Source organism: Scomber japonicus, chromosome 9, assembly GCF_027409825.1.
Source record: "Scomber japonicus isolate fScoJap1 chromosome 9, fScoJap1.pri, whole genome shotgun sequence".
Classification (NCBI taxonomy): Eukaryota; Metazoa; Chordata; class Actinopteri; order Scombriformes; family Scombridae; genus Scomber; species Scomber japonicus.
In genome coordinates this window covers 25643044-25668395 of record NC_070586.1, presented here as the reverse complement: position 1 = coordinate 25668395, position 25352 = coordinate 25643044, and the positions used below count along the sequence as shown (strand labels likewise).

The 25352-nt window shown below is 41.2% G+C and overlaps 1 protein-coding gene across 1 annotated transcript in view; it reads left to right on the top strand.

Moving 5' to 3' along the window:
- fam172a (family with sequence similarity 172 member A) overlaps positions 1–25352 on the top strand; it is a 149733-nt gene that overhangs the window by 12354 nt on the left and 112027 nt on the right. The window contains exons 5-6 of the mRNA XM_053326109.1: positions 4421–4486; positions 6052–6243. Coding sequence (XP_053182084.1) covers positions 4421–4486; positions 6052–6243 — 258 coding nt within the window. The remainder of the gene's footprint in view (positions 1–4420; positions 4487–6051; positions 6244–25352) is intronic.

Here is a 25352-nt window from a genome sequence, read left to right as displayed (position 1 = left end):
TGAGGCCTTTGTAAATATGTCCTTGGATATTTTAGAATTATTTTAAGATGTTTTGTGGTACAGCTGCATTTTCAGTTAAATATTATCTTAACATTTATGAAGACTTTGGTATTGTTTTTATTATTATAGTATTGTATTCCACTCTTAACAAGCATGGAATGGGTCTAAAAGAGTCGTGAATATGTCTTTCTGACAATTATAGCAATCTTGATAAACACATCATGATTTGTGATTTTGTCTCTGAGTTGGTTTAAGATTACTGCTATCTGTTCCTCTCCTGTAATCACCTCCATTTTTCCATTGCCCTTGACTGTATCAACCTTTATCCTGCCTGCCTTTCTTTTTGTTTTTTACAGCCCTCTGATTCCTATCCTCCTTTTCTCTCAACATATCCTTACTCCTTGTCCTCATCTATCTATCCTCATCTTCCTGTTCTGGTTTTCTTCCTGCTCATGTTTATTTTCTGCATGCCCAAGAAGGATCATCTCCTTATCGCCTCAGGTGCGGTCAGCCAAACCAGGCATGGCTGTTGTAATCAGTGGGAGAACACGCACACACATTAACTGACACATGTGCACACATAATGTGGGAGGTCTCTCTCTCTCTGTGGTGAGGAGTTAAAAAACATCAACTTGAAACCACAGCAGTCTTTATTAAGACCTTGGTCTGGTGTGTTCATGAGAGTGATGAAGAGATTGTTATGGGGATGACCAAAGGTTTGCTTGGCGTCGATGTCACAGCCCACCCACTTAAAGGGCTCTTATCAAGGCCACGCACTGTACTGTACTCTCTCTCCCTGTATCCCACTTTCTACAGCTCCTTCTCCTCTCAGCTGTTCACCGCAGTGGGAACTGGCATGAGATTCTGGCTCCTGGGGATTACCTCTCCATCTCTCCCTTCTGTCTTCCTTCTTTCCTCCCACTGAGCCCTCCTCTAAGTCCCTTCCTTCCTCCCTGATCCCCCTCTTCTTGCTTCATCACCACAATGCTTCCCCTGCACAAACAAACCACAGACTACAGAGGTGACCTCAACCACAGCAGGTCTATTTCAGACTCTCCCACGATCGCTCTCACAGTCATGTCGAAAGCTTGCTGTTGTTCAGGGATACATAATCACCCGACTGTCCTAGAAGACAATTGAATCTCCTTTTTTACTTTCTTTTTTGTTTCGTTTTTTATAACCTCAATGAAGGCTGGCTCTGTGTGATCCACAGGTCATTGCAGAGTTTACATAGTGAGGGCTACATGTTTCATAAACTGAGACAATGTCATTTATATGTGTGTCTTTGGACTTTAAAATTGTGGAATGCGGGACTTGGATCACATGTTTTATGATTGACAGATAGAATCCAAGCTTACTTTGAAATTTTAGGTAATGTCGCACACAAACAGTGGCTTGTCAGCCTGATTATATATATTTGTTGCAGATTGAAAGGCATTGTAAACATGCTTATTATTGTGAAACCTATTGATTTGAATTGATTCTGGTTGCTGTTATCTCTCTCTTCCTCTCTCTTTCTCTTTCTCTTTCTCTTTCTTTCTGTCTGTTTCTCTCTCTCACCTCCTCCCTTTGTGTCCCTTTGTGTGTCTTAATATTATTTGGCAAATCCACTCCTCATGCTTCTCCTATCATCCAATCCCGACAATGCAGGCACTCGGCGTTGCTTCCTGCAGGCATTTCATTAAAGCACTTATAACACATTGGTAATTAGGTGACAAAGAGGCTTTTCTTATTGTACTGATCAGCTGCTGAGACGTAGTCCACAGAGGCCCACACAGAAGGAGGCTGGCTCGGTGTGTGTGTGTGTGTGTGTGTGTGTGTGTGTGTGTGTGTGTGTGTGTGTGTGCATCACTATGTGAGTTCTGTGCCTCAGCTCTGAGTCTATTCCATTGTTTCTAAAAAAATATTTTCCGATTTTGAGCCATTGGAATGCTGCAACAATTCACTTTAAGCTCTTTGATCTGTTCGTATATTGTTCACTAAAAAGGTCATCTGGCTGCAGTTTACATTATGAACTAAAATATACAGATTACCACATAGCCTACATACAAATTTGGATTTTAGATTTTTATAGTATCCTTTCATAAATGGAAACACATTCACACTCTTACATTCTTTACACTCTTTTTCTCCCCCTTCCATCTCTCTCCTTATTCTATATCAGATGTTTCTCGAGCCACCTGAGGCACTGAACAAATAACGTAGTGCAAATGAAATTTCCTGTGAGGCTTATTGTTGATGTCATTAAACACTAGCATACTCAGGCCTAAAATCATTTTAGTCTTCATCAGACCGGCTGACATTTTAGTGAATTAGCTGTTAGAGGTTTGGTGGGTTGGAGTGAGGTGACGTTGTTTTAGCTCCTCCGACTTTTTTTTCTTCCCTTTACAGGGTCAAATAGTAGATCGATCATCTCATTTAGCCTGTCTGCTGGCCTTTGATTGGCTGTCATAAGGGTAATATGTGTCTGTTGCATAATGTTATTCTTGCATGTTGTCCATAAGCAGTAAATTAAGTTAGGATTGAGTTTCTTTCAGACATGAAAGAGCATGGCAATATTGTGATTATTCATGAGAATATACCTTTGACTTAAATGTAGATACCCTTCAAAGTTCTCTTAATTTGCCCTTTTATTGTCCTTTCCTTCTTCTGTGAAAGATCAGCTATTTGGAGAATAATCTGCCACCTTTGTGACCTGACAGACATTTTCTCAAATTTGTGCCGTAACATTTTACATTTTTTGATATTAACCTGCTGCATCTGTTTTGACCAGTCCTGTCAGCAGTGGGGACGAAGATGTTCTTACTCCTCCAAGAAACTTGAAGAAATGTTGTCATGTTAGCTTACGTCAAGCCTCCTTACTTGTAGTGTAGAAATAGCAGGATGGTTTTAGAGATTCCGTGTTATTGTCATGTAGCTGTACAGCACCTCTCGTCCATTTACTGTACCTTATGAAGGGTGAGTTTACTTTGAATTTGGATAGTAGTAGGATTAGTCCATGACCTTATTTGTACTCAACTATGCATAATTTTGTGAATACTTGCACAGTGTTCAAATTATTTTGATAGTGTATATTAATACTGGTAGTCAATTACAAATATAACATAAACCTTGTGCAAAAAATTGTTTGTGCACATGCTAGTGGCATGGCTACAAGGATGGACTATTGCTCATTCTGTCATTTGTGACTTTGGTTCAGACCTAAATGTCTCAACAACTTTCAAATGGATTGCCATGTAATTTTATACCAACATTATTGGTCCCCAGAGGATGAATCCAGCTGAATACTAGTAGAGTTTCTCCCCTTTCCACCCATAGATCAGAGCTGAACATGATCTGTGCTGTGAGACATGACTGTCTTGATCCTTGTTTGTGTTCGGGGTCAGTCAGTTGGTCGGTCTCTGACTAGAGAGCATGACTGCGATTCGGACACGCTTTTTAGTTGTGGCGCCACTGCTAGTCTTTGTTCGCCTGATTTAGTTAGGCTGATGCTATAAAGCTAACCAAAGTGAAACTTAACAGCAGGACAGGACAACATGTTGCACAGCTCTCCCTGTGGCCCTGCCACCAAACACAATATTGACATGACATGGACTGGACATAGAGACATAAAGTCTATCATGACATATGTTGGGGCGACATAATCACAGCAGCAATAATTCCAACACAGCTTCCTGTCACTGATTTCTTGCCCTGTCATCTGTTGTCACTCTTTACTCCTCAGTCTTTCTCTCACATCTAATCAAAAGTTTAAATCTGTTCCACAAAGTGCTTCTTTCAGTTCATAGCTGAGCAAGACATGAAGAGAAGAAAGGAAGGAGGAAAGGGAAGAAAAAATAGGAAAATGGAATAGAAAGTTGTTAATGTCACTGAACCATGAAAGGCTTGGCCTGGGGTTGGAATGACTCGGTATACAAGGTTCTTTAGTGCTGTGGCTGCGGGGATAAACATAACTTACATCAGCCCTTCGCTTGTACAGGAGATTTCCTCTCCTGGCACTTACAACCTCAACACTCACTGCACTGTGATTCACACACACACAGTACACAGTACAATCCAGACTCTTTCAAGTAGCTCATGTGCGTACACACACACACACACACACACACACACACACACACACACACACACACACACACACACACACACACACACAGAGACACACAAACAAACACACACACACCCCAGGGGGCAAACAAGGGTTTTGAATAGTATTTTTTTATTCTGTTTACAAGTATGACAGTGGTTGCTATTACTTACTCACACATACAGTCAACAGTTTAGTTTACCTTTTTTGGATGGATTTGTATCAGCAGTAATATAAAAAATATTAATTGCATTAGACAGTATTATCAATGTAATTTATCCCTGTGTGTGTGTGTGTGTGTGTGTCTGTTTGTGTGTGTGTCTCTCTCTCCAGATCATCACTCAGTATGTTTATGAGCTGTTGGAGGAAAAGTGCAACATGACTAAAGCAATCCTGCCAGTAAGTACCCAGACTGAAAAGAGGCATTTTCCTCTTTGATTTAATGCCCTTGAAGATTAAAGGGAGTATTAAATATGAAAATTGACGTAAATGCTTGGGCTTCAGAGTGTGATTATGATATTGAGTGTCCTGTTTAAAAAAATAAAGAAAAAGGGGATTGTGAGGAGTCAGCTCTCCTCTCAGTCTTTGTCTTTCTCTTTCTTTCTAACTCAGTTTCACTCAGTTTCTCTCTTACTTCCTCACTTTCGATTACCCCCTCCTCTGCCCACATCCTTTGTGTAAAAGTGTCTCCTCAACAAATTAACTGTATTGTGACGTGTCATTTCAAAGGCGCAGCGGCACAGCATGCTGATGCTTAATCTGTTTTGCATTCATTTGCGCTGAAGGGGACTTTCTACTCTGCCATCATGGAGTTATTCTTTGCCCAGCTCATCCAGGCTCAGAGCACACACTTGATCCCTTTTATCTGTTGTTGGAAGCGTGTTTGTCTCTTTCTGCCCCCCTTTACCCTGCTATCCCTGCTCTTTTTTCTGTTTATAAAAGTTGTGATCATTTTTCAGGCTGCGTTTATAGGGATGTTAAGCAGTGCTGGTGTTAAGAAACACAGCAGAGTTAGCACCAGCGCTAACAGTGTCCATAAATCACCTAGCCAGGAACTCAGCGCCTTTCATTAGCCCCTATACACTTTTACTGGTTTATCTGCCTTGCCTATTTATCTCATTATTCCTCTGGAAAACGGCTCTGTTCTGCTTTTCTGCTGCCCACCCGCCTGCGTGTATATAGCCTGTGTGTGTGTGTGTATTTGTGTGTTAGTGGTGGGTCCGTCCACCTGCGTGGCATTGAACTTGTGACCGCAGATTTTTAAGAAGATTAACCGCAGCCAAGTATAGGGAAAGGGAATGAGGGAGCACAAGAGAAAAAAGGGTAAGATTTTCTCCCCCCTACTCGGCTCTCTTTGTCTGCTTGGATTAAGTTCTTGCAGCTGCCACCCATGGCTTTTATGGACAGTGTTTGTCTCCTTAGAGATTCCTCCAGGCATACTTAGGAGGGATGCAAAGACGCATGGGATGTGGATGGAGCGCATGCACACATACAAACACTTGCTTACTTTGCCTCTTTTTCTGTCTGTATTACTTTCTGCCTCAGTTTTAATCACACAAAGGCTGTTTTCTAATCATGATTATTGATGATTAGTGTGGTGATGCATAGAAGCTTTCTAATTACAAAAGCCACAGAGGAGTAGACTGTTTCTCCTTAAATTCATGCATGTTACATAAGAACACTCGCAAAATTTCTTTTCATAATCATTATCAGGCAATTTGTTGAAGCAACAGAAATTAAAGCTCTAATTATAAAATCGCAATTTGATCATCTTTTGCATTTGCTGCTGGAATGAAAGATGTATTATGAGTAAAGTATCCCGAGCAGTTGAAAATAGTGATGTTCAAAATAGTGAACATCACTGGGAAAGCATACACATTCATTATAAGATATTTTAATAAAAATAATAGAATACCAATGTGCGTCAGTGACACATGTTAACCTGTGTTTTCCTGAATCTTCAGGTAGACACCACAGACGATGAGCCAACCAGTTTTATCTACATGAGCCCTGATGCCTTGTCCAACCCATCCAAGCTGCTGGTGCTGATCCAGGGCAGCGGTGTGGTGCGGGCTGGTCAGTGGGCCCGCAGACTCATCATCAACCAGGACCTGGACTCAGGGACACAGATTCCCTTCATCACCAGAGCCATGGAGGTAGGGGACACAACAAAAGATATTCAAGCTATTTTGTTGGATGTTTATCTGATTTTGTAAATCTTTGATCCAGGATGTCCTTATGTTTCATTAAGAGGGGCAGACGGTCTTGGTGCACTAAGGACACCACATATAAGTTATGCCAATTCTAAATACGAAATTCTCTTTTTCATTTTATTTTCGTCAAGTTGATCATTTGCAAAGTCTCAACTGCTTGCATGTCTTTGGTGTTCAAGGCTTGTGGGTTCTTGAGTAAAAAAGGCATGCAGTCTGCTCACCATGCAGCCACTGGTGCCATCACTACCACTGTAGCCTTATGTGATATTGGCGTGACAAGTGTAACACACAAGCACACTATTTATTTTAGGGGCTGGCTGGAATAATTGGTATTGAGGAAAACTTTGTGGCACAGTCATTGCCACAAAGGAGAATAGTGTACTGGTATTTAGTTTTATTTGACTGGAGGTTTGAATGTGGTTGTCGTAATTTGTTGTTGCTGTGTGGTTTCATGGCTTAGTATCCGGATGTACTGCATCAACTCAATTCTGTTTCATTTCATTTTACAATGTACACAAGTGTGTAGTGAAAGAAAACATTGTCCTGAGGTCATAGGAGAAATTATATGAGACTGGGTAATCTCAGCACTCCACACCATCATATAATCACAGAGGCAAATAACAGCAAACAGACATTCATTCACAGGTGTAAACCCATACTCTTGAATAACACTATTACTGTACAGTGCTCAAGCCAGAATTTAGTTTTATATTGCCTTGTTAGTGAAATGAAGCATATTCCTCACCATTACCATAACTTTAAACAAAAATGTTTATGAATTCTTATTATGCATGATTTCCTATGTAGTACTATGTATTCATGGGTGACTGAGCTGAGAGAGAGGAAGAAATAATGTAAAGTATAGATTAGTTTTTCTTACCATATGATCACAAACGTGTATACATCTGTGTGTCAGCAAGCAAAAAGTGGTTCTGCCTGTCTTATTATTTCCATCCCCATCTCTGTGCTCATTTGTTAGTCTGGCCACAGTTACCTGTGTAATTTCATCGGCCCTCTATTCAAATTGACTTAGACAAAATCCAGGTCTCCCTCTCCCCCTCGTTTGACTGTTCTGTCCATCTGAATACCTTAAAGACTTTCACCGCTGTGTAAAGCCCCCTCCTGCTGTGTACAACAACGGGAGTGGTTGGGTTGCCTGTCTGTGTGTCCATGTGTGCGCTAACAGATGATTCAGCTACCCCGAGACTGTCTTTGAATTACAGTTACCCTGGCTGGTATTTCAGTTGGAGAAGGCAGTGTTGTGCTGCAGAGAGCCAAGTGACAGCTTAGATATAGAGAACATGGTGTGTGTAGTGTGAGTGTTGCTCATTCATCATAGTAAACAAGAAATCGTGTTCTTACACCCTGACAAATCATCATCCAGGCATTTACCACACACATGCCTTGTACTCAGTGTGCGCACTGGAAAGACAGGCACACACATTTACAGTCAATTCATGCTGTCTGCATCTATTAGGGGCATGTTTGTGGTTTAGTTTGTCATGCTATGAAAATTATGTGGATGCCTTTTGAAATGAATGTACATGAATTACAGCTACAGCGCTATACAATCTGAAGAAAATGTAGAGTTATACTTGCTGTACCTTAATTCCAACCCAGTCTCACATCAAGATGTGTAATAGCTACATTGGTGCAAAACGTATAAGTTTCACAATAATGATTCTAAAATTGTGAGATGGCCTATTTTTTTCCGGGCCTATTCTTTTCTGTTGGCCTGTGTCCATGTCATGTGACTGCCAAGTTTCTGTCTGGAAAAAAAAACAACTAAATGGCTGACATTCCGTTTATTCTCAGAAGGAAATTCAATATAAGTATGCATCAATATAAATAACCTGCATTTTATTTTCATAATCTTAATTTAGTGAAATGTTGGTCATTTTTTACAAAGGTTTTTTCAGGTCTTGTCATGAAATTGTATGAATGTAAAGTTGTCTATCATCGTTATGGTTGTTGCTACGGTGGAAACTCTTAAAATATTGTGTTTTCCACTGAGAATATAAGGAATGTCGGCTGTTTCGTTTATTTTTGCAGACAGACAAGTTGACAGTCGTGTGACATGAATGCAGGAAAATAGAAAAGAATAAGCCAAAAAAAAAGTAGGCATTACACGTCTCTATTACACATTATGATGTGAGACTGGGTTGTAATTCACAACTATGCAGAATACAAGCAATAAAACATGTTTGGTCAACAACTCTCAAATGAATGACAGCACAGATGGATGACAGCTCTGTGACACAGCAAATACAGACACAACAACGAAATCCCTGATGAGCAGCGTTACACTGTATTAAGAGCAGAATCCTATGAACAAGTGAGACTTTGTGGAGACCACCTCAAGGACAGCCAAGCAGCTATTAGTACAGTGACAGAGCAATATACCACTCCCGTTCAGTGTGCCATGGAGGGCTAAGAGCCTGCCGGTGTTCCTCTCAACCTAACACACCATTAGCTGATTTTGATGATTAGTTCCCCTCCAGGCAGAGAGGGAGGAACTAATCAGTGAAACCACCAGCAAAATAATTGAAACTACTGACATACTACATACTCATCAGCAATATGCATTACAGTGGTTATTCAGTGTGGTATTTTCAGTGGATGCTTGAGATTGAAGTATGCTCAAAAGTTATACCACATAATTAGCCAGCATGATAAAACAATGAAAATTTGAATGGCTGGCCTGCATTTATACAATATATAATACATTGTATGAGAATAGTGATTATGGCTTTTTTATATTGCACATTTCTTGACAATTATTTTCTCTTTGGGATGATGCAGTAGCAGACTTTCCTCCTCTTTTATTCATTTATTCTCAAACATATCATCTGGTTAACACATAAACAGTACTTGTACAAGCTAATAATTTATCAGTCTGACAGATAAATCCCATGTTACTTTTTAATGATACTGCTTTCACCTGTAATACAGCACAAAGACAAACATGCACAGGGGCACAGCGTGAGTTGTGCATGAATTAAATGTATCTCTTCAGTCACTGTTTATGATGAATGTCTTACTTGTCCCCCAAGTAGCTAGCATTTTATATTTATTCTCTTTGTGGGAAGAACTGATGATGACCATCTACACAGTGTCTTTATTCTAATGTTTACTGTCAGCCATTACTGATTAAAATAAAGCAGTATAAAAAGCATGGTAAGCATACAGTATATAATGTATTGTGTATATATAGATAAATATAAATGATGTTTGCCTACTTTCAAATTGAGCAGGTGGTCACTTTTACTCAGTGGGAAGCCGTTGTTATTGCTATCTCTGCAGCTATCATTTGAGCTGCAGTGGTTATCGCATTTCCGTGGCAACACAATCATGTCACGCCCACCGCAGAGTCAAGCCGATCACCGCTTCACCACTGAGTGAGTGGCTAAAGTGATGGGACAATAGTCATTCTCTCAGGCTTGACATTAAGAATGATGTGCTGAATGACATTGGCAACATTTAGAGGCATAAAGGTAGACATACCACATGAATAAATGCACCAATTACTATTTATTAGTTTGTATTAAATAAAACATCTGAGGTTTAAATTATTTTTTAATGACAGTTACCGCAGTGGTTTGAATGGCTTTGTTAATTTGTGCAGTAAGGAACATCATACCGTGGCAGCTCTAGCTATCAGTATTACTCTTTCCACCTACACACATAATCCACAACTGAATGCAATGCAAAATTCACATTGACTTATCAAAAGCCATTCTGGGAAATGACTAACTGAGAAAGAGGTTGATGAGCTAGCTTGAGGAAAGAAGTATATCCAGTTATTTTATTAAAAAATAACTGGAAATAGGCTGCTGATATACAGCCATGTAAAACACGTGAGATCTGAAAGTGCAATATTCATTTAATGGAGCTGTTATCAATACAGACATTCAAGATTTAGCATGGAAACATATTTATAAATCGTCTTTAGAACATCCTGATGCTGTGTGGCTGTATAACTCTGGCGTTATGACAATTACTCAATATTTTTGATTTACAAATTTGTGCAGTGTTGGGTCAGCTGTTGACATTTTGAGCATGCATTTTATTATGTTTAGATAAGGCCCCATTTTACGATACTGTTTCGTAGCAAGAATCTGTTGCCTCAAGTGCAGCTCGTGTGAAGTTACTCATGGGAAGTTGATTGGAAATTCAAAGCCTGCAGCAAAGGGTCAACCGGAGTGCATTGGTAGGAAATAAGGGGGGAGCTTGTGGCTCTACAAAACACACACTCATGAGCACGCACAGACACACAAACAAAACAGACACTGTAGCACTGTAGTGTTTGTGTGTGCATGTAGTGAAAGTCTACGGCGTGTGTGTGCTTTCATTTGGCTGCGTTAGAGTACCACTCTGAAATTCTTAACCATGTTCATTGGTAGCTTGAGTCAGCCTTTCCTCTCTTCCGATGGGATCACCACTGCCAATCAGGGGCTTGTGGGAAAAATAGCTGATTGCGCTAGTTAATCAGGCCCTTCACACCACATACATGCACACACACACACACAATCACATTCAAGGGTGAATCTTGGGGCAGCCTGTCTCTTACACAACATTTACACCCCATCACCTGTCTCTGCCTCCCATTTCCACCATGTTTCTGACTACAGATATTACAATCTCTGTCATGCTTCTGTATGATGATGTCATAATAAGCAGGCAAAATGTTTATGTTCATATAAGTCTAAAATATATACACGTTGGAAATATGCACACAGAGAAAGCATACACACACAGTTGCAGACACAAACACATCACATCTGGCAGAAGGTGTGTGCTTGTGGCATTTGTCACAGTGTGTACAGTGTACCATGTTCAGGGAAGTCTTCATGCTGTGTGTGCAGATCTCATGCATGTTGACTTTATGTACATGTGTGTGTGCACATGGAAGTTGTGCTATTCCCATAGCCTAGAGGTAAAATGACAGGTGAGAGGAGCTTGCTCCAGCAACAACCAGGGAGTTGGGGAAAGAGGCGGAAAAAGAGGAATCTGAGATGGGTTGGGAGCACGGGGGGTTGGGGGGGGGTGTTTGGGGGTGCAGAGAAGGAGGAGAGTAAGGATTGGTTGAAAGAGGACAGAAGAGGAAAGAAGGAGAGGGGTACAGAGAGGATTGAAGCAGGAAGAGAGAAATGAGAAGAGGGCGAGGCAGTGACTGCAAATGGGGTGGGACTGGCAGAGGAGAGATGGGAGTATAGAGAGAGAGAGGGAGAGAGTAGGCAGAAGGCAGGCGTCTGACAGCTCCACTACTGGGAGAGGGCCTCTTAATGACAGCTTATTCCTTCATGATTTCAATTCCTGACAGTCGACAGGTCTGCTTGTTGCATCATGGCAGCTGTATCATTACCTTCTGGCCCTGTCACTGCTCTGCATCCTAAGACTGAGATGGTGGAGGTGGAGGGTGGGCGCCAATGGGGTTTGGAGGAGGGTAGGACAGGAGGGAGAGAAAGAGAGTGTGAGTGTGTGAGGTTACAGTCAGAATAATTGAAGAAGGAGGAAGTATTGAAAGGTGGGATCATTAGCCACAGTATATGTGTATAGATAGCTATTGGAGTTAGAGGAGCACTTTCAGCTTCAACTAAATTTGTGTCAGAATTGAAAGAGAACACATCTGTACTGTTGTGAGCTCATGGTTCTCCTAAATCACTTATGTAGACGAGTGTGAGAAAATCAATAGGCCAAATTTTTCATTCTTATCCATTACATCATATCACTTCTTGACTTTTCCCTCAACTTTTCTGCAGTTACCAATTTTTGCAGTGTTATTTGCTGCAATTTCTATTGAAGTTCTTTTCCAAAATGCTTTACATTCAATCTCAATTAATTTTCAATATTTGAAGAAGATATCTTATTTTTATCAGCCATACAGTAAACATGATTGCTGTTGGTAGTTTTTTTTCAGATGGTCAAATTTCTCACTTGAATTAAAAAAGTTTATCAATTTAAAGGTGTGCTTTTTTATATATATATGTTAGATATTTCAAATATGAATTAATTGATCAACAATATCAAGTCTGACAATTCCCAGATTGTTAACTGCATGTGTACATAAACCAACCAACACACACAAACCACAAAAACCAGACACTGCCTTCAAGGATGACTTAATTCCATTTGGAAGTTGCTAATACAAAAACAGATTTATAGCCCCCGTCTTGTCTCCCTCCTTCTCACCCACCTCTCTCCATCTCTGTCTGTCTCTCTCTTGATAGTGAGTCAGGCTCGACACAGGAGACCCACTGGAAAGAAAGAGGGGGTGTGGTGTTTTCAAAAGTGTGTCAAAAGCCTAGGGGTTTGTATCTGCCCAGAATTTCAATGGGAGGCTGAAAGGGGGCAGCGAGGCAGACAAACTCAAACACAGAAATCCTCTTTTAATTTCTGTCATGGTGCCCCCTCCCCTCCTTTTTTAGCTGGATGATGTCTTCTTCAACATCAGCTTCACACTTTGGCTTCTGCCTGTCTTGTGTGATGGCCCTGTGTGCTGTGAGGATATTCCCCTCTCTCTCCTCTCTCTCTGTCTCTCCAATCACCATTCTTCCTCCTCCTCCTTTCTCATTAGTTCTTCTAATTCCCCCCAAGCTGTGAGTTAACCTGTTTGTGTGTGTGTGTGTGTAGTCTACTGATAACATTGTACGTACAGTGTGTGTACTGCCTATCTCAAGGCATCAGGTGGCTACAGAGGCTAGATAGGTATCATTCTATCCAGCCAGCCAGGTTTAGCCAGAGGACAGTGTGTGTGTGTGTGTGTGTGTGTGTGTGTGTGTGTGTGTGTGTGTGTAGGGGTCAAAAGATGCTCCGCCTTGCCATGGCCTTGTAATAGCAGCCCTGCAACCAACACACGCACATACAGGCATATACACACCTCCAGGTGGAGAGGTCCCAGCACATCCTGCAGCTCAGATCAATGCACTTGACACCTTCAAAGGCGGGTGTGGGGCCTGGACTTGCTCTGGGGTTAAACCTCTTTTAAATAGCCTCCCGCGGGAAGGCAGCTGTCAATAACCCACCATAATTACCGGGGCCAGGCCCGCCAAGGGCTCGGCTGCACGGGCCAAATTAAAAATTGATCAGAGGGAGAGAAAACATTATTTTGTGGTGGTATTCCCTGTCCTAACAGCACTGCTGCTGCCGTATGTGAAAACTCATCAACTGGGGTCCAAGCTAGATATCTAGAGACCTATTTATCTATCTATCTGCCTCCCTTCGTCCAGATGAACAATGGAGTGCTGTCCCTGTTGTAAAAAAAATTATTTGCATATTAAGTGTCTTTCAGTGTGCACGTCTGTGTGTGTATGCACTTGCAGTACATGAGTGTGTGCGTTTGCATACTGTATGAGCATGCAGCTGATTGTTATGTGCTCCAGGTAATCGTACATCATCCCCTATCTGTGTGTGTGTGTGTGTGTGTGTGTGTGTGTGTGTGTGTGTGTGTGTGTGTGTGCGTGTACCTTGTAGCAGTATATTGATTGTGGTCTCATTGAGTTTCTCTTGGCAGGGAGCCTTTATTTGTCAGTCAGAGAACGATATGAAGAAGATATGTTCATCCTCAGGCTTCCTCTAGGAAAACACACACGCTATTGTTTCACAAGACACTGATGAATGAGAACAACAGTTTACAATAGATTTGAAGTGTTTTCTAAACACTCACTGTAGGTGAAAGGTCATATCACATGATTTTTTTATCATTGTCTCTGTATGTCATTGGTGTAGGACATGTTCGTGTATTTATTTAAAATGAATTTTCTTATGGGAGGTCCTGTCATTATCGTAATTACCAGTGGCATCTGTAATTTGTATTCAGTGCAAATCTGCCAGATACATAATTCACACAAGTGTCAAGGGCGAGCATGCATTATGACATTTCACATTTGGGCAGCAATTCATGGAAAAACACACACGGCAAATGTTGTGGTGTTAATAAGTGTTGATTGGTCTCTATAAACATAGGAAGTGTTAATTTTAACACTTTCAGAGTAACAGTAAATTAACTCTGGCAAGTTTTCTGTGCAGATATGATTCATTTTATTTTACACACATGAAAATTGCATTAGAGGATTCTAGAAGTAATCTAATTTAAGCAGTGTGACTTTAAACATAGCATTGTAGATCTGTGGTTCCCAAAATGTGTGTTGTGGAACCCCGGGGTGCTGTAAAAACTGGCCGCGGATGTGGTAAGATTTGTTTCCAATTTTTGGTGTTCCTTTTTAACAACATTTCATCACACATTTTTCACAGTAAATAGACTTAAAACAATGCTGATAACAGATATTTACTATGTCATATTAAGCTCAAAGAGATACATTAGTGTGTGTTTGTGTGCCACTGGAGTGCCATGGTTTAAAAAAGTTAAGGAGCCATAAAGTGAACATGGCAAGTGCAGATGTTAGAAAAGACACGCAACTTATTGGGTACACTGAATGTGCAGGTTCATTCACACATAATTGAAAAAGCTGTTGAAAGTTCTTTGGTGTGTCAGTTTCTAGGCTGCTCATACCACCATGTTGCTTCGGGGAGTAGAGAACAGGAGGATGAAAAACAGAAGAGAATGAGAGAGGAAGACTTTGATATTTGGGAGTGTACATTCATTAACCCACGTGTGATAATTGACTTTATTTTTGCTCTTGAAATTAACAAATTATATAATATAAAAGGTTTTTTTTCTATCTATGTGACTGAGTGTGTGTGTGTCTGTGTGTTAGGTGGGTAGTAGGTCATTTGCAGCTGCAGGCTGTGTGTGCACGTCCCAATGGGAAGGTCTTGTTTAGTCTCTCCTCCAGAGGGCCCCAGGCAGTGTGTGGTGGATACCTCCTCACTCTCTCCTAGGGAACACTCCTCTACGGCCAACACACACACACACACACACACACACACACACACGCAACATGCACACACACACACACGCCACATGCACAGAAAAATCCTCCACAATCTTTTCCACAATTTATCAGCTTGTGCAGCAACATGTTCAGTATCTGACAGCTGTAATGTAACAGCTTTTATTTCTTTTTTGGGTACAGCTGGGTGTACATACCATATACGTTTGAGTCAATTAATATTACAACATAAATGCATACGCTTCATCCTCTTGTAAATTTTTACATATATCCTCAATGGCAGCAGGTTTTAAGAGGTTAAAAGTGCTTATTTGTGGATGCTCCGGGAGGAAATTGAGTTTTGCGAAGAGCTTGCAGTGAGCAGATAGGTGACCCGTATATGAATACACTAAAGCACACAACTCACACACACAAGCAAGCACAGACACACACAATCTGCAGCTGAGCATCTCTTGGGTCAAAGTTGAAGCCTGCTGTAAGCATTCCAGTACCAGTGTCATGCTCCTAGATTGTGTGCGCCACACTTTGATCGATGAGAGGAAACTCGGTGTTTAAATAGGGGTTACCAGGGTTCTAGGGGGTACACTAGGGTTACAGGCAAACAACAACAAATCTTTCTGTTAATAGTTTTAGTGCCGGCTTTGTGGTTAGGAATGAAAATAGATGCTGTACAAAGGCTCTGGTTTTCTTGTAGAAATTTGCAATACAGTTTTAGAGGCAGATTTTTCTTAGTAGTGTTTGGCGCTAACATAAACGCTATTCGGGCATTTACACCAGCTTTACAATCATTTGGCCCACTGGATCTTTTGTCATGTATAGATGATCAGCAATATGCCATGCATTTATTTGTGACTTTGTTTTTGTCTATGTTTACTCGTATGAGTTAGAGTCTGCTTTTGTGTTTTTTCTGTCCCTCTCTGTGACCAGATGTTGAAGATGGAATCTTTATTTGAAGCCTTATCTGTTCTTTCAGGCTGATATTGTCCTGCATTTTCTATGGATGTGAAATGTACATCTCAGTACATCAGATGACGGCAGTGACAGAAGTGTCTCAGCATTTCAAGATGTGTGCTTGTGTGTCTGTGCAAAAGAAAGATGAGACAATGAGGAGAGATGACATCGGTGATCAGATTTGTCTGCAGCTCTTTTGTCTTCTGCAGCTCAGTGGGTCAGTGAATAACTGTTTGTGTCTGTGCATTTTTTGTGCCTTGTGCAATATGCATCAACATGCAGTTTGTCTTGAACACAAAAATGCATAAAACCATGTTTAAAAGCAAAGACTGATTGACGGTCTGGTGATCCAAATCAACTCTCTACATGTTCAGAGAAACATTTGTTAAAAAAATGCTTTGTGAATCCATTCATAGAAGCTTCACAGGCAGAGATAACATTAAGTACACAGATCCAAGCAGAAAGCACATGGAGGAAACAAAGAAAGGCATCAGACTGCTCTCATAGTAGCTTACTATTCAAAAATGCATTGTCAAATTAACCGGGGGTGATGAACAAACCAGGCGAAGTATTTACTGTCACCTTTGAATGAATATTGTGTCAGTAAGTGATGTGTGTCACAATCGGTATTTTTGCAAAAGAAAAAGTTATATTTTTGTAAATACCAAAGGGGCATGTTGAGGCCAGAAGTGAATATAATCCAACTACATCACTTGTAAAGACAGTCTAGATGAGAGATGCATATAAATGTCATGTTCGAGGTAGTCCTTTTTGTGTGAATGAGCCTTTTTCTATTTCTGGCTATGTAATGCTGAGATCAGGATCCACAGCAACCACACAGCACATGTTTGGGTCAGTTACAGTTTAGCCCATTATTTTTTTGTGTTTAACTTGTCATCAGTTTTGCCGGAGTCAAGATCAACCTGTGTATTTGGTCTGGCTCCTTTCCTCTTTTTCTGGTATTATGATGCTTGTGATAGGTGTTATTATCCCGCCGTATGCTGACAGCCTATCCTTTAACCCTCTTAGGAGCACACTATGCCATGCTTGGCTGACTTGTTTGCGCTGATGTCAAGTTTTAGCGGTTAGCAGGCGGTTACCATATGCCAGTGTGCTGCTGTCGCCCCTGATGTCAGTCAAACGAATGTCAACCTGAGCTCAGAACACTGAGGCGCACACGCAGAAACACAGCTACAGTGACAAAACACACACACACACACACACACACACACACACACACACATGCACAGTCACTCATACCCACACTGTACACACAATTGAAGCTGGCATCAAGTAAATGAATGTGACCAGAGTAAGAACACAGTATCCCATCCTGGTTGGGACGCCATGTGAGGATGTTGTAGCTCAGCTCCAGAAAAACGCAAACACACTGCTCTTCATCAGGTTACTGAATAAGGCGACAACATCTGCAGTCAACCATGAAGTGAAAATTGTCATGCCTGTAAGACACAGACCCAACTACCCACAAGTACTGTACACCCATTAATTGATTGAGATTATGCACTTTACCAAGACTGTCTGACAGCAATGGCTCATCACATGAAAACTTCAGATATTTATCTAATGGCCAAAGATAAAAACATAGCAATTACATGTTAGTATGTGCATAACAGAGGTATCAGCTCACTGTCTTTCCACACATGGACACTGCCGACTCTGTTGTTGGGTGTTCTGCCCATGTGCAACCTGTGCAACCTCCAAAAAAATGCTTGTTCCAAAGCATTTATTTATCTCATTAAAAAAAGCAATAAAGACAATGGCTGTATTGAGTTTTTGACCTATTATATTTTTTGTCAGATCACGACACAAATGATTATATCACTATCAGGACATTCATGCATGAGTGCATTAATAAATAATTTAATTAATTTAATTTCCCCATCCTAAACAAAATGATCTTAAAATAAGTGTTTAGATATTCAAATTGCATTTCTTTGGTTGTCTGATGTACCTGTGGTGGCTGCAAGAATACACCATAAAACACAATAAAGCTTTAAAAAAACAAAAAAAAACACTGCTGTGTAAGACTGACCTAAACAAAAAATGCTCCTCTTACTTTTGCATCCTCCAAATGTGATGTATGCTGGGAACACACAGATGCCACACAGATAGACATACATTTCTGACAACCCAAATACACACAGTCACACAAGCATTTGCCGACACAAACCTCTTTGTCCAAAATACACAGTCACACATTTGATAAAGGTGAACTCCTGTTTTCATACACATACCCACAAAAGCATATGCACAGTGACACAAACAGACATCTCACATGCTTACATTTCCCATTTATGAAATAACTTAAACAAAAAATGTTTCAAATTACTATTGAAACAGTCTGTGTGTGTGTGTGTATGTATATGTGTGTATGTATGTTTATAACTACTATATACTATGTCCTTAACTTACCTGTCGAAAGCACACAACCTCTTCCTGCCTCACTCCCTCTCTTCCTCTCTTCCTCTCTCCCTCTCTCCCTCTCTCCCCTATCTTCTATATCTGTCTTAAGATGTTGGTGGCTGTTTTCTCATGTTAACAGAGTTGTTGTGTTTTGCTCAGTGTTCAGAGAGGCAACACAACCCAGCAGTTCTCTGTTCATTTTGACCTTGTTCAAATCCCTGAGTGTTTTTCTTTTTCCCTCCTTTCCTCCTTCCTTCTCTTTCTAAGGTTCCTGTTTCCCATTCATCTCACAGGCTGCCTCAATGTCTGTTTTATCCAAAGTGTGATGCAGTAGCCTTTGGAGTCACTGTCTCTTTGACCTACAACAGATCAGGATGGCAGTGTGTGACCATGGAGGGTTAGGCTGTTTCTGCATTCTGCTTGGTGTCTGTCTTTCGCTCTTCTCGTTCTTGCTCTCTCCTTCCAGATTTCTCTTGCTCTGCGTCTAAATTAAACATTAGTTGAACTGCTGAGCACCAGCTGTGATGGACAGTGATAAAGAAGTAACATTATAGTAACAGTAACATGACATGGTGCTGTACAACTCCAGGGAATGACAAGAGAGAAAAGCACCATAATCCATTTTAATTTCACTGATATCATTGTATTGAGGGAGAGAGAGAGCCAGAGGGAGAGGGAGAGGGAGAGCGAGAAAGTGAGATGTCTCAGACCAGAGACTGTGCTCTAGCTGACTGCAGTGTCTTGTGGTGACCTAGTTGCAACCTCTTTGAAGTCCACAGGCTGATCTCTCTCTATAGGCTGCAGAGGAGATCTGCTGCATACAGCTTTATTAGAGCAGGATGGAAAAAGAGAGAGGTGAATCCAATTGCGGGGGTCTTGAGCCCACCCTAAACCTCCCTAGCCACTGTTAGAGGTGTGCATATGTACAGTACATGTATGTGGTTTATGTGCCAGTTTGTATGTGCCTTCAATTGTGTATGTGTGATTGTGAGATAGAAGATATGTGTTTGGCTCTGACCACGCCGTTGCAAGCTCTATGTGTGTGCGTGCGTGTCTCTTTGTATGTAGCAGGTATTCCTTTTGGAACATGTAGCTGTAATGTCAGGCCAAACACAGCCTTTATCCTTTAGCCCACCACATTAGGAGACAGTGGTGCATTGTCAAGAGAGCTGACCTAGAATAGTCCAATCACTCTACATCCAGCCCCCTGTCTGCCCTCTCCTGTGATCACCATGCTGCCAATGCCGCAGTCTATACTGTGTGGTGTGTGTGTGTGTGTGTGTGTGAGAGAGTGTGAGTGTGACCCAGTTCAGTCGCTGGTGTCGTCAGCTTGCCCCTGGTGAGGGCATGCATGTTAGGGCACAAAACCCTCAGATGTGTGTGTTCTGTTCAAGGCATAGCTGCATATTTCCTATATCATCTGTGGTTATGAAAATCTAGCAAAACAAATTACAGTTCTGTGTCTGTCAGTGTATCTCCACATTCTCTGACTGGATTTGCAGCTCCACAGTTTCCTGTCAATATGTAACCAAATGTGCGCACATGCAAGCTAAATACACAGGTACAGTACAAAAAATATGCGGAGTAAAAACATTTGCCTGAGGAAGATCTTGTAGATCAAAAAGCTGCCTTGCTCATAAGAGAACTGATTCATTTGGGAGCTCGACAGCGTGTATGTAACTGTCTGTTGCTGACATCTGTAAGTGTTAATAAAGCTTGTGTAGACTGAATGAATTGTGTGTTCAGCATACAGTATGTCTTGTGCATGTGATGTTGAGCAACCCTGTCTACTAGAAATAATTATTAATAATGATTATTAGCTATTTTCTTTGCCTAGATTATTTTCAGAGGCAATGTTTTTATAAGTGTAGGTATTGCTACAGTATATTACACTGCACCAGGGTTGCAGGTAGGTGGGTGTGTAAAGGGCAGGAGTCTGATATCAGAGACTGGGGTTTGCATTGGTGGTTAGGTTTAGGTAACAAATGCACTTTGGTTAAGGTTAGTGAAAGATTGTGATGTCAGTTAAATGTTAATAAATACATAGTGTGTGGTGCCTGAGGTCACTGTGGACAGATACATAATTAAGAGCATTTCCTCATTATGTTACTAGAAAACATAATCCAGCTGGCATTATGTAGTTGCTATTGCAAATTAGTTGTATATAGACATCATTTCTTAGAGATAGAGTGACCCACACATACAGGTACACACGCACATGCACACCACACGACATGGCCGCTCAGTGAACTCTCTCAATTATCCACAGCCTTTCTCCTGCACCCCTCCATCCCTCCGTTCCTCCATTCCTGCATCTTTCCACCTGCTCCCCATTGAGAGTCTGTGTGTGCAGACATAGTCTGCTGGGGGCATGCTTAACCTTTTTCCTGCTGCACAACACAAGGAGACAGACATACACACTCTTCTTCAAGTTGGGCTTCAATTAAAAATCCACTTCACTTTTTTTCCCCTCTTTCTTTCTCCTTTTCCTCCGTTCTTTCATTCCTTTCCTTTGCCTTCTTTTTTAAGTTAGCCTGGGGCCTCGCAGAGCCTCATCAACCCTTTGCCTTGGCTAGATTGCATACAGGTACCCTCTGTGGCTATTTCAAATGACTTAATTAGCTTCTGAGTGCAGCGGGATGGTAGAAGCCCTCTCTCTCTCTCTCTCTCTCTCTCTCTCTCTCTCTCTCTCTCTCTCTCTCTCTCTCTCTCTCTCTCTCTCTCTCTCTCTCTCTCTCCTCTTCCTCCCTCTGTCTGTCTCCATCTCTCTCTCTCTTTTTCTGTCTTCAGAGAGAGAGAAAATGATTGAGCCCATGTGACACATTTAGTCCCTTGCCGATGTGGTTTCACTTTCTAGGTCATGCTCTGGCTGTGAAGCTGACTGCTTATTACCTCGTAGAATAAGACGACACACACTGAGACACGCAGAGAGACAGTGTGAAGTGTGTGAATGCACTCTCTCATGCATGTGCAAACACACATGCTTCATTCTATGTTCAGTTTGATTGTCACTCTGCAGTCTTTAGCTTTAAGCTATATCCACCCACCATCTTTTCTATTTTCTTTTTATTGATGCAATATTTATTAATTTCATACCTAAACAGCGTGTGTGAAGACAAGTGAAAATTTGGTTGCTATGTGCTAAGCCAGTTTGGCACATTTGTTTGTTTTGAGGCTCAAATGTAATGTAATGCTGTTTTGTTGTATTAAGTCCCCAGGTGTGAATTCCCATAAACACCAGTGATCAAGGTGTGTGCTCAGACTGTTACTGCATTCGTGTTTTTTTATCAGTGACAACAACGTCAAGGGCATGCCCCACTGCAGTGCAAAAATTCCATGTTGCCACATCCATCTCAGCCCTGATGCTACACATCCAGCACACATACTATACATTACACATGGGTACACCACACACACACATTCAAAAGGTAGCATGTCATTTCAGCTCCCCTTCCAGGGGACATAGAGAACACAGAAACTTGTTGGATGCTGCCACCTTTGTTGTCCTCTGTTTTTGTTCATGGTTTACAAGCAGAGTCTGTCAGTATGTATACAGCGATGCAAGTGGTAGCAGTCCTCCAAAATGTCAGCTTCACAAACAATCACAAATGGTGTCAGAACTTTTGTCAATGACAGCTGAACGGGCCCTGTACCTCTTAAGGCATTGTCAACTGTCAAGGTCTTGAAAGTTGTGGTGGAAAAAAGTTTTTGCTCCATAAAGCTTTATTGTAATGAAGTGCCTGAATGAAATATATGACCACAAGGATGTGATCAGTGATGGTCATCAATGGCTAAATGAGTTCTCTCACCCCTCGGGGTAGGAACGAGATCTCAGGGGGTTTAGGAGAGCAATGTGCCTGTTAACTTCTGGCTCTCTGGTCCAGCTATAGCTTGCTGGCTAGCTTCAGGCCTGTGTTAAAAACCTGGGCCTGCTAAATTAAGTTTGGCTGTGTGCACAGCCTGTGGCTGCACACACATACACACATGCACACACAAGAGCAAGTGCAGTTACAGACGCTTGAAGTCAGGAATTCACCCATACTACTGTGCACGAACACACACACACACGCTTACAGTCACTCTCCCATTACCCAATCTTAATTGGCTACCTTCCCTCTTTCTCTCTTCCTCTCTATCTCTCTCTTGGACAGGCCTACAGGCCTGTTGGTACGCTGGCACACAGCAGCAGAGTTTGGGCGTGCGAGCAGGTCTGGGGGCGTGGAAGAAATTGGAGAGAGAAGCAATACAGATGGGTGCTAGGATGAGGTTTAGAGCATGATCAGGAGATGAAAGGAGGTAAATTATAGCTATGCCTCAACACAGTGATATTTCACACAAAATATCTAGGTTACTGTATTTTCACCAGCACATATGCAGGACACTTGTTAAAGCTACAGTTAAAAGTAGAGTAGGAGATGCATTTCTCCTCTTGCACAGGCTGAGGAGTTGTCATGTGCTGTCAGCCAGCTTGTTCTCCATGTGCCTGTCACTGCTCTGGATAGGAGCTCTGGGTCCCAGCATCCTGCCAATTGGTGAACTGTGTGTGATTGTGTAGGTGTGTGTGTGTGTGTGTCTATATATGTGTGCATGTTGCCCTCAGAGCACTTTGTTGATTCTGCTCTGCAGTGTCAGTGACACATTGAGCAGGTTCAGTGGGAGTCCCCTGGTTTCCCTCGTGCTGTGTTTACTCCATCTGTTTACTCCCCAAAAACACTCTCAAATCTATTACCCTTCTCTCTCTCCTTCTCTCTATTTTTCACTCTCTATCTATCTCTCTTATTTACTCCTGACTTCTCTTGACTTGCTGTTTTAAATCAGTAGCTGTGTGGTAGTCAGGTGGTGTGCCTGTCGACAGCCAGCGCTCGTCTCCCCCTCAGCAGGAGGTGGGATTGAGTTTCTCTCTCAGCCAGCCAGCTAGCTATCTTTTGCTTGTAAAGCCGGAACACATTCCTTTCCTGGAAGGATATTTCCATGTCTGCGTTTGTGATCAATGGATTTTGGTTTACTTTTTTTTTTTTTTTTTTTTTTAAATCATGTGCACAGAAAGCAGGAATCTGGAATGGTTATTTTCAATTAAGCAATCAATTAAGTAATATCAGAAAAATAACCATCCAGAGCAGTCTGAAACTCAAAGATGTTCAGTTTTCAGTAATTTGAATTTGAGAACACCAGCAATATCTATATCAGTTATCTATCTATAATCTATACCTTTCATTTTACGTCTTCTGATACCAAATCCGTCTTTTGGTACTCTTTGACTCACATAGTCCTGAAATCTGTGTTTCCCTGTGAATCAGAAGTAAAGAAAAAAACGAAGATAGGATGTTGTGCTGTTTATTTGAACTGGATTAGAGTCTGCGATCAGTGGTATGGTTAAACCAGCGTGTTCTGTGTTGGAATTCACTCTTGAAGTTTCTCTTTGGCTGTGGCCACACAAAGTGGTCACTATGTGGGCTCGGGTTCAGTGTAAATAACAAGAACTATTGAGCATATGAATCTACCCTTATGATCATAGTAGTGATGAATGAATAAATGAATGATTGATTTATATTCATTTGAAGAGGAATATATGCTTCACTTTCTTTTAAGGATACATCACAGTCTCCAAACTACATTTAAATTCACATTTAATCAAATATGTGTCAGGATTGTGAAATAATCATTGATTTTTCGTTTCCACACAGCACCACCTCTGAAACAACTTCATTAAGCTGTGTGCTTATTATGCACCGTGGTACGGTTTTATAATGCCAGTCCTGAGTCTGTGTGTGATGGTATGAATTGATAGTTTACATACCCAATGCCAAGGGCACCACCAAGGGCTCATGAATGAGAGATGAAAAGGAGTAGAAGTGGAGCAGAGGAGGAAGAGAGAGATATCTTTTTTTTCTCATCCCTGCGACCGGCTAATTAGTCTGCTACACTACCAAGCCTGAGCTGCAGGGACAGGGTTCAATAGTTCACCTATCTACCACTGAGCTACAACCATGGTAAACCTGGATTACCTGCTCTTCCGGCTACCAAACCCCAGTATTACAAGTACCTGTCTTGTTCAGCAACCTGGAAATCAAATCAGTCCAAAGAGCTGGCCAGGAGGATTTAACAACAGAAACTGTTGTCCTGAGAAGAGGCATAGTTGCATACTCCATTATCTACAAGGGGCATCATGGGAAAAAAGTTTGAGTGCATGGGAAACTAAAGGGCTGGCTTGTTCCAGAGTAGGGACACTTTTAGAATGAAAGACAAGTTAAGATTTGTTAATGGGATCAGATTTATGACTACTGTCATTGAAAATGGGATGTTATAAAAGCTCTGTCCCAGATGTGTCAGCTACGCCTGTCAATGATTAAAGGCTATTGATGATATGGACCGTCAATCAGTTTTTGTTGTGACAGGCTGAAGCATTGGAGATTAGCTCTCATCTTGATATTTGATATTTCAAGAACAAGTAAGCTCCAATACACCCGCAAATGAACGAGATTGGTTGCAGATCTTATTAATATATTTCCTTTATATTCACATATGATGCAATAACCAGTCCATTTTTAAGGTTGCTCTAAAAGACTGGGTTCAGTTTTTAAAAAAAAAAGACAGTTAGCACTTTTTGTTGTACTTTTTGATCAATCACTCAATCTTAGAAGTTTTTGCAAATTCATCTGCAACAAACAAAAATGTACATTACTTCTGTGCAACATACACATTGAGTGTACTATCTTCGAGGTCCATTGAACATATAGTGGAGTAGAGATTATAGCAGAATGATGTGAGCACAGAAACGTAGCAAAAGTCTAGCAGAGAACACACACACGCACTCTCACACTCACA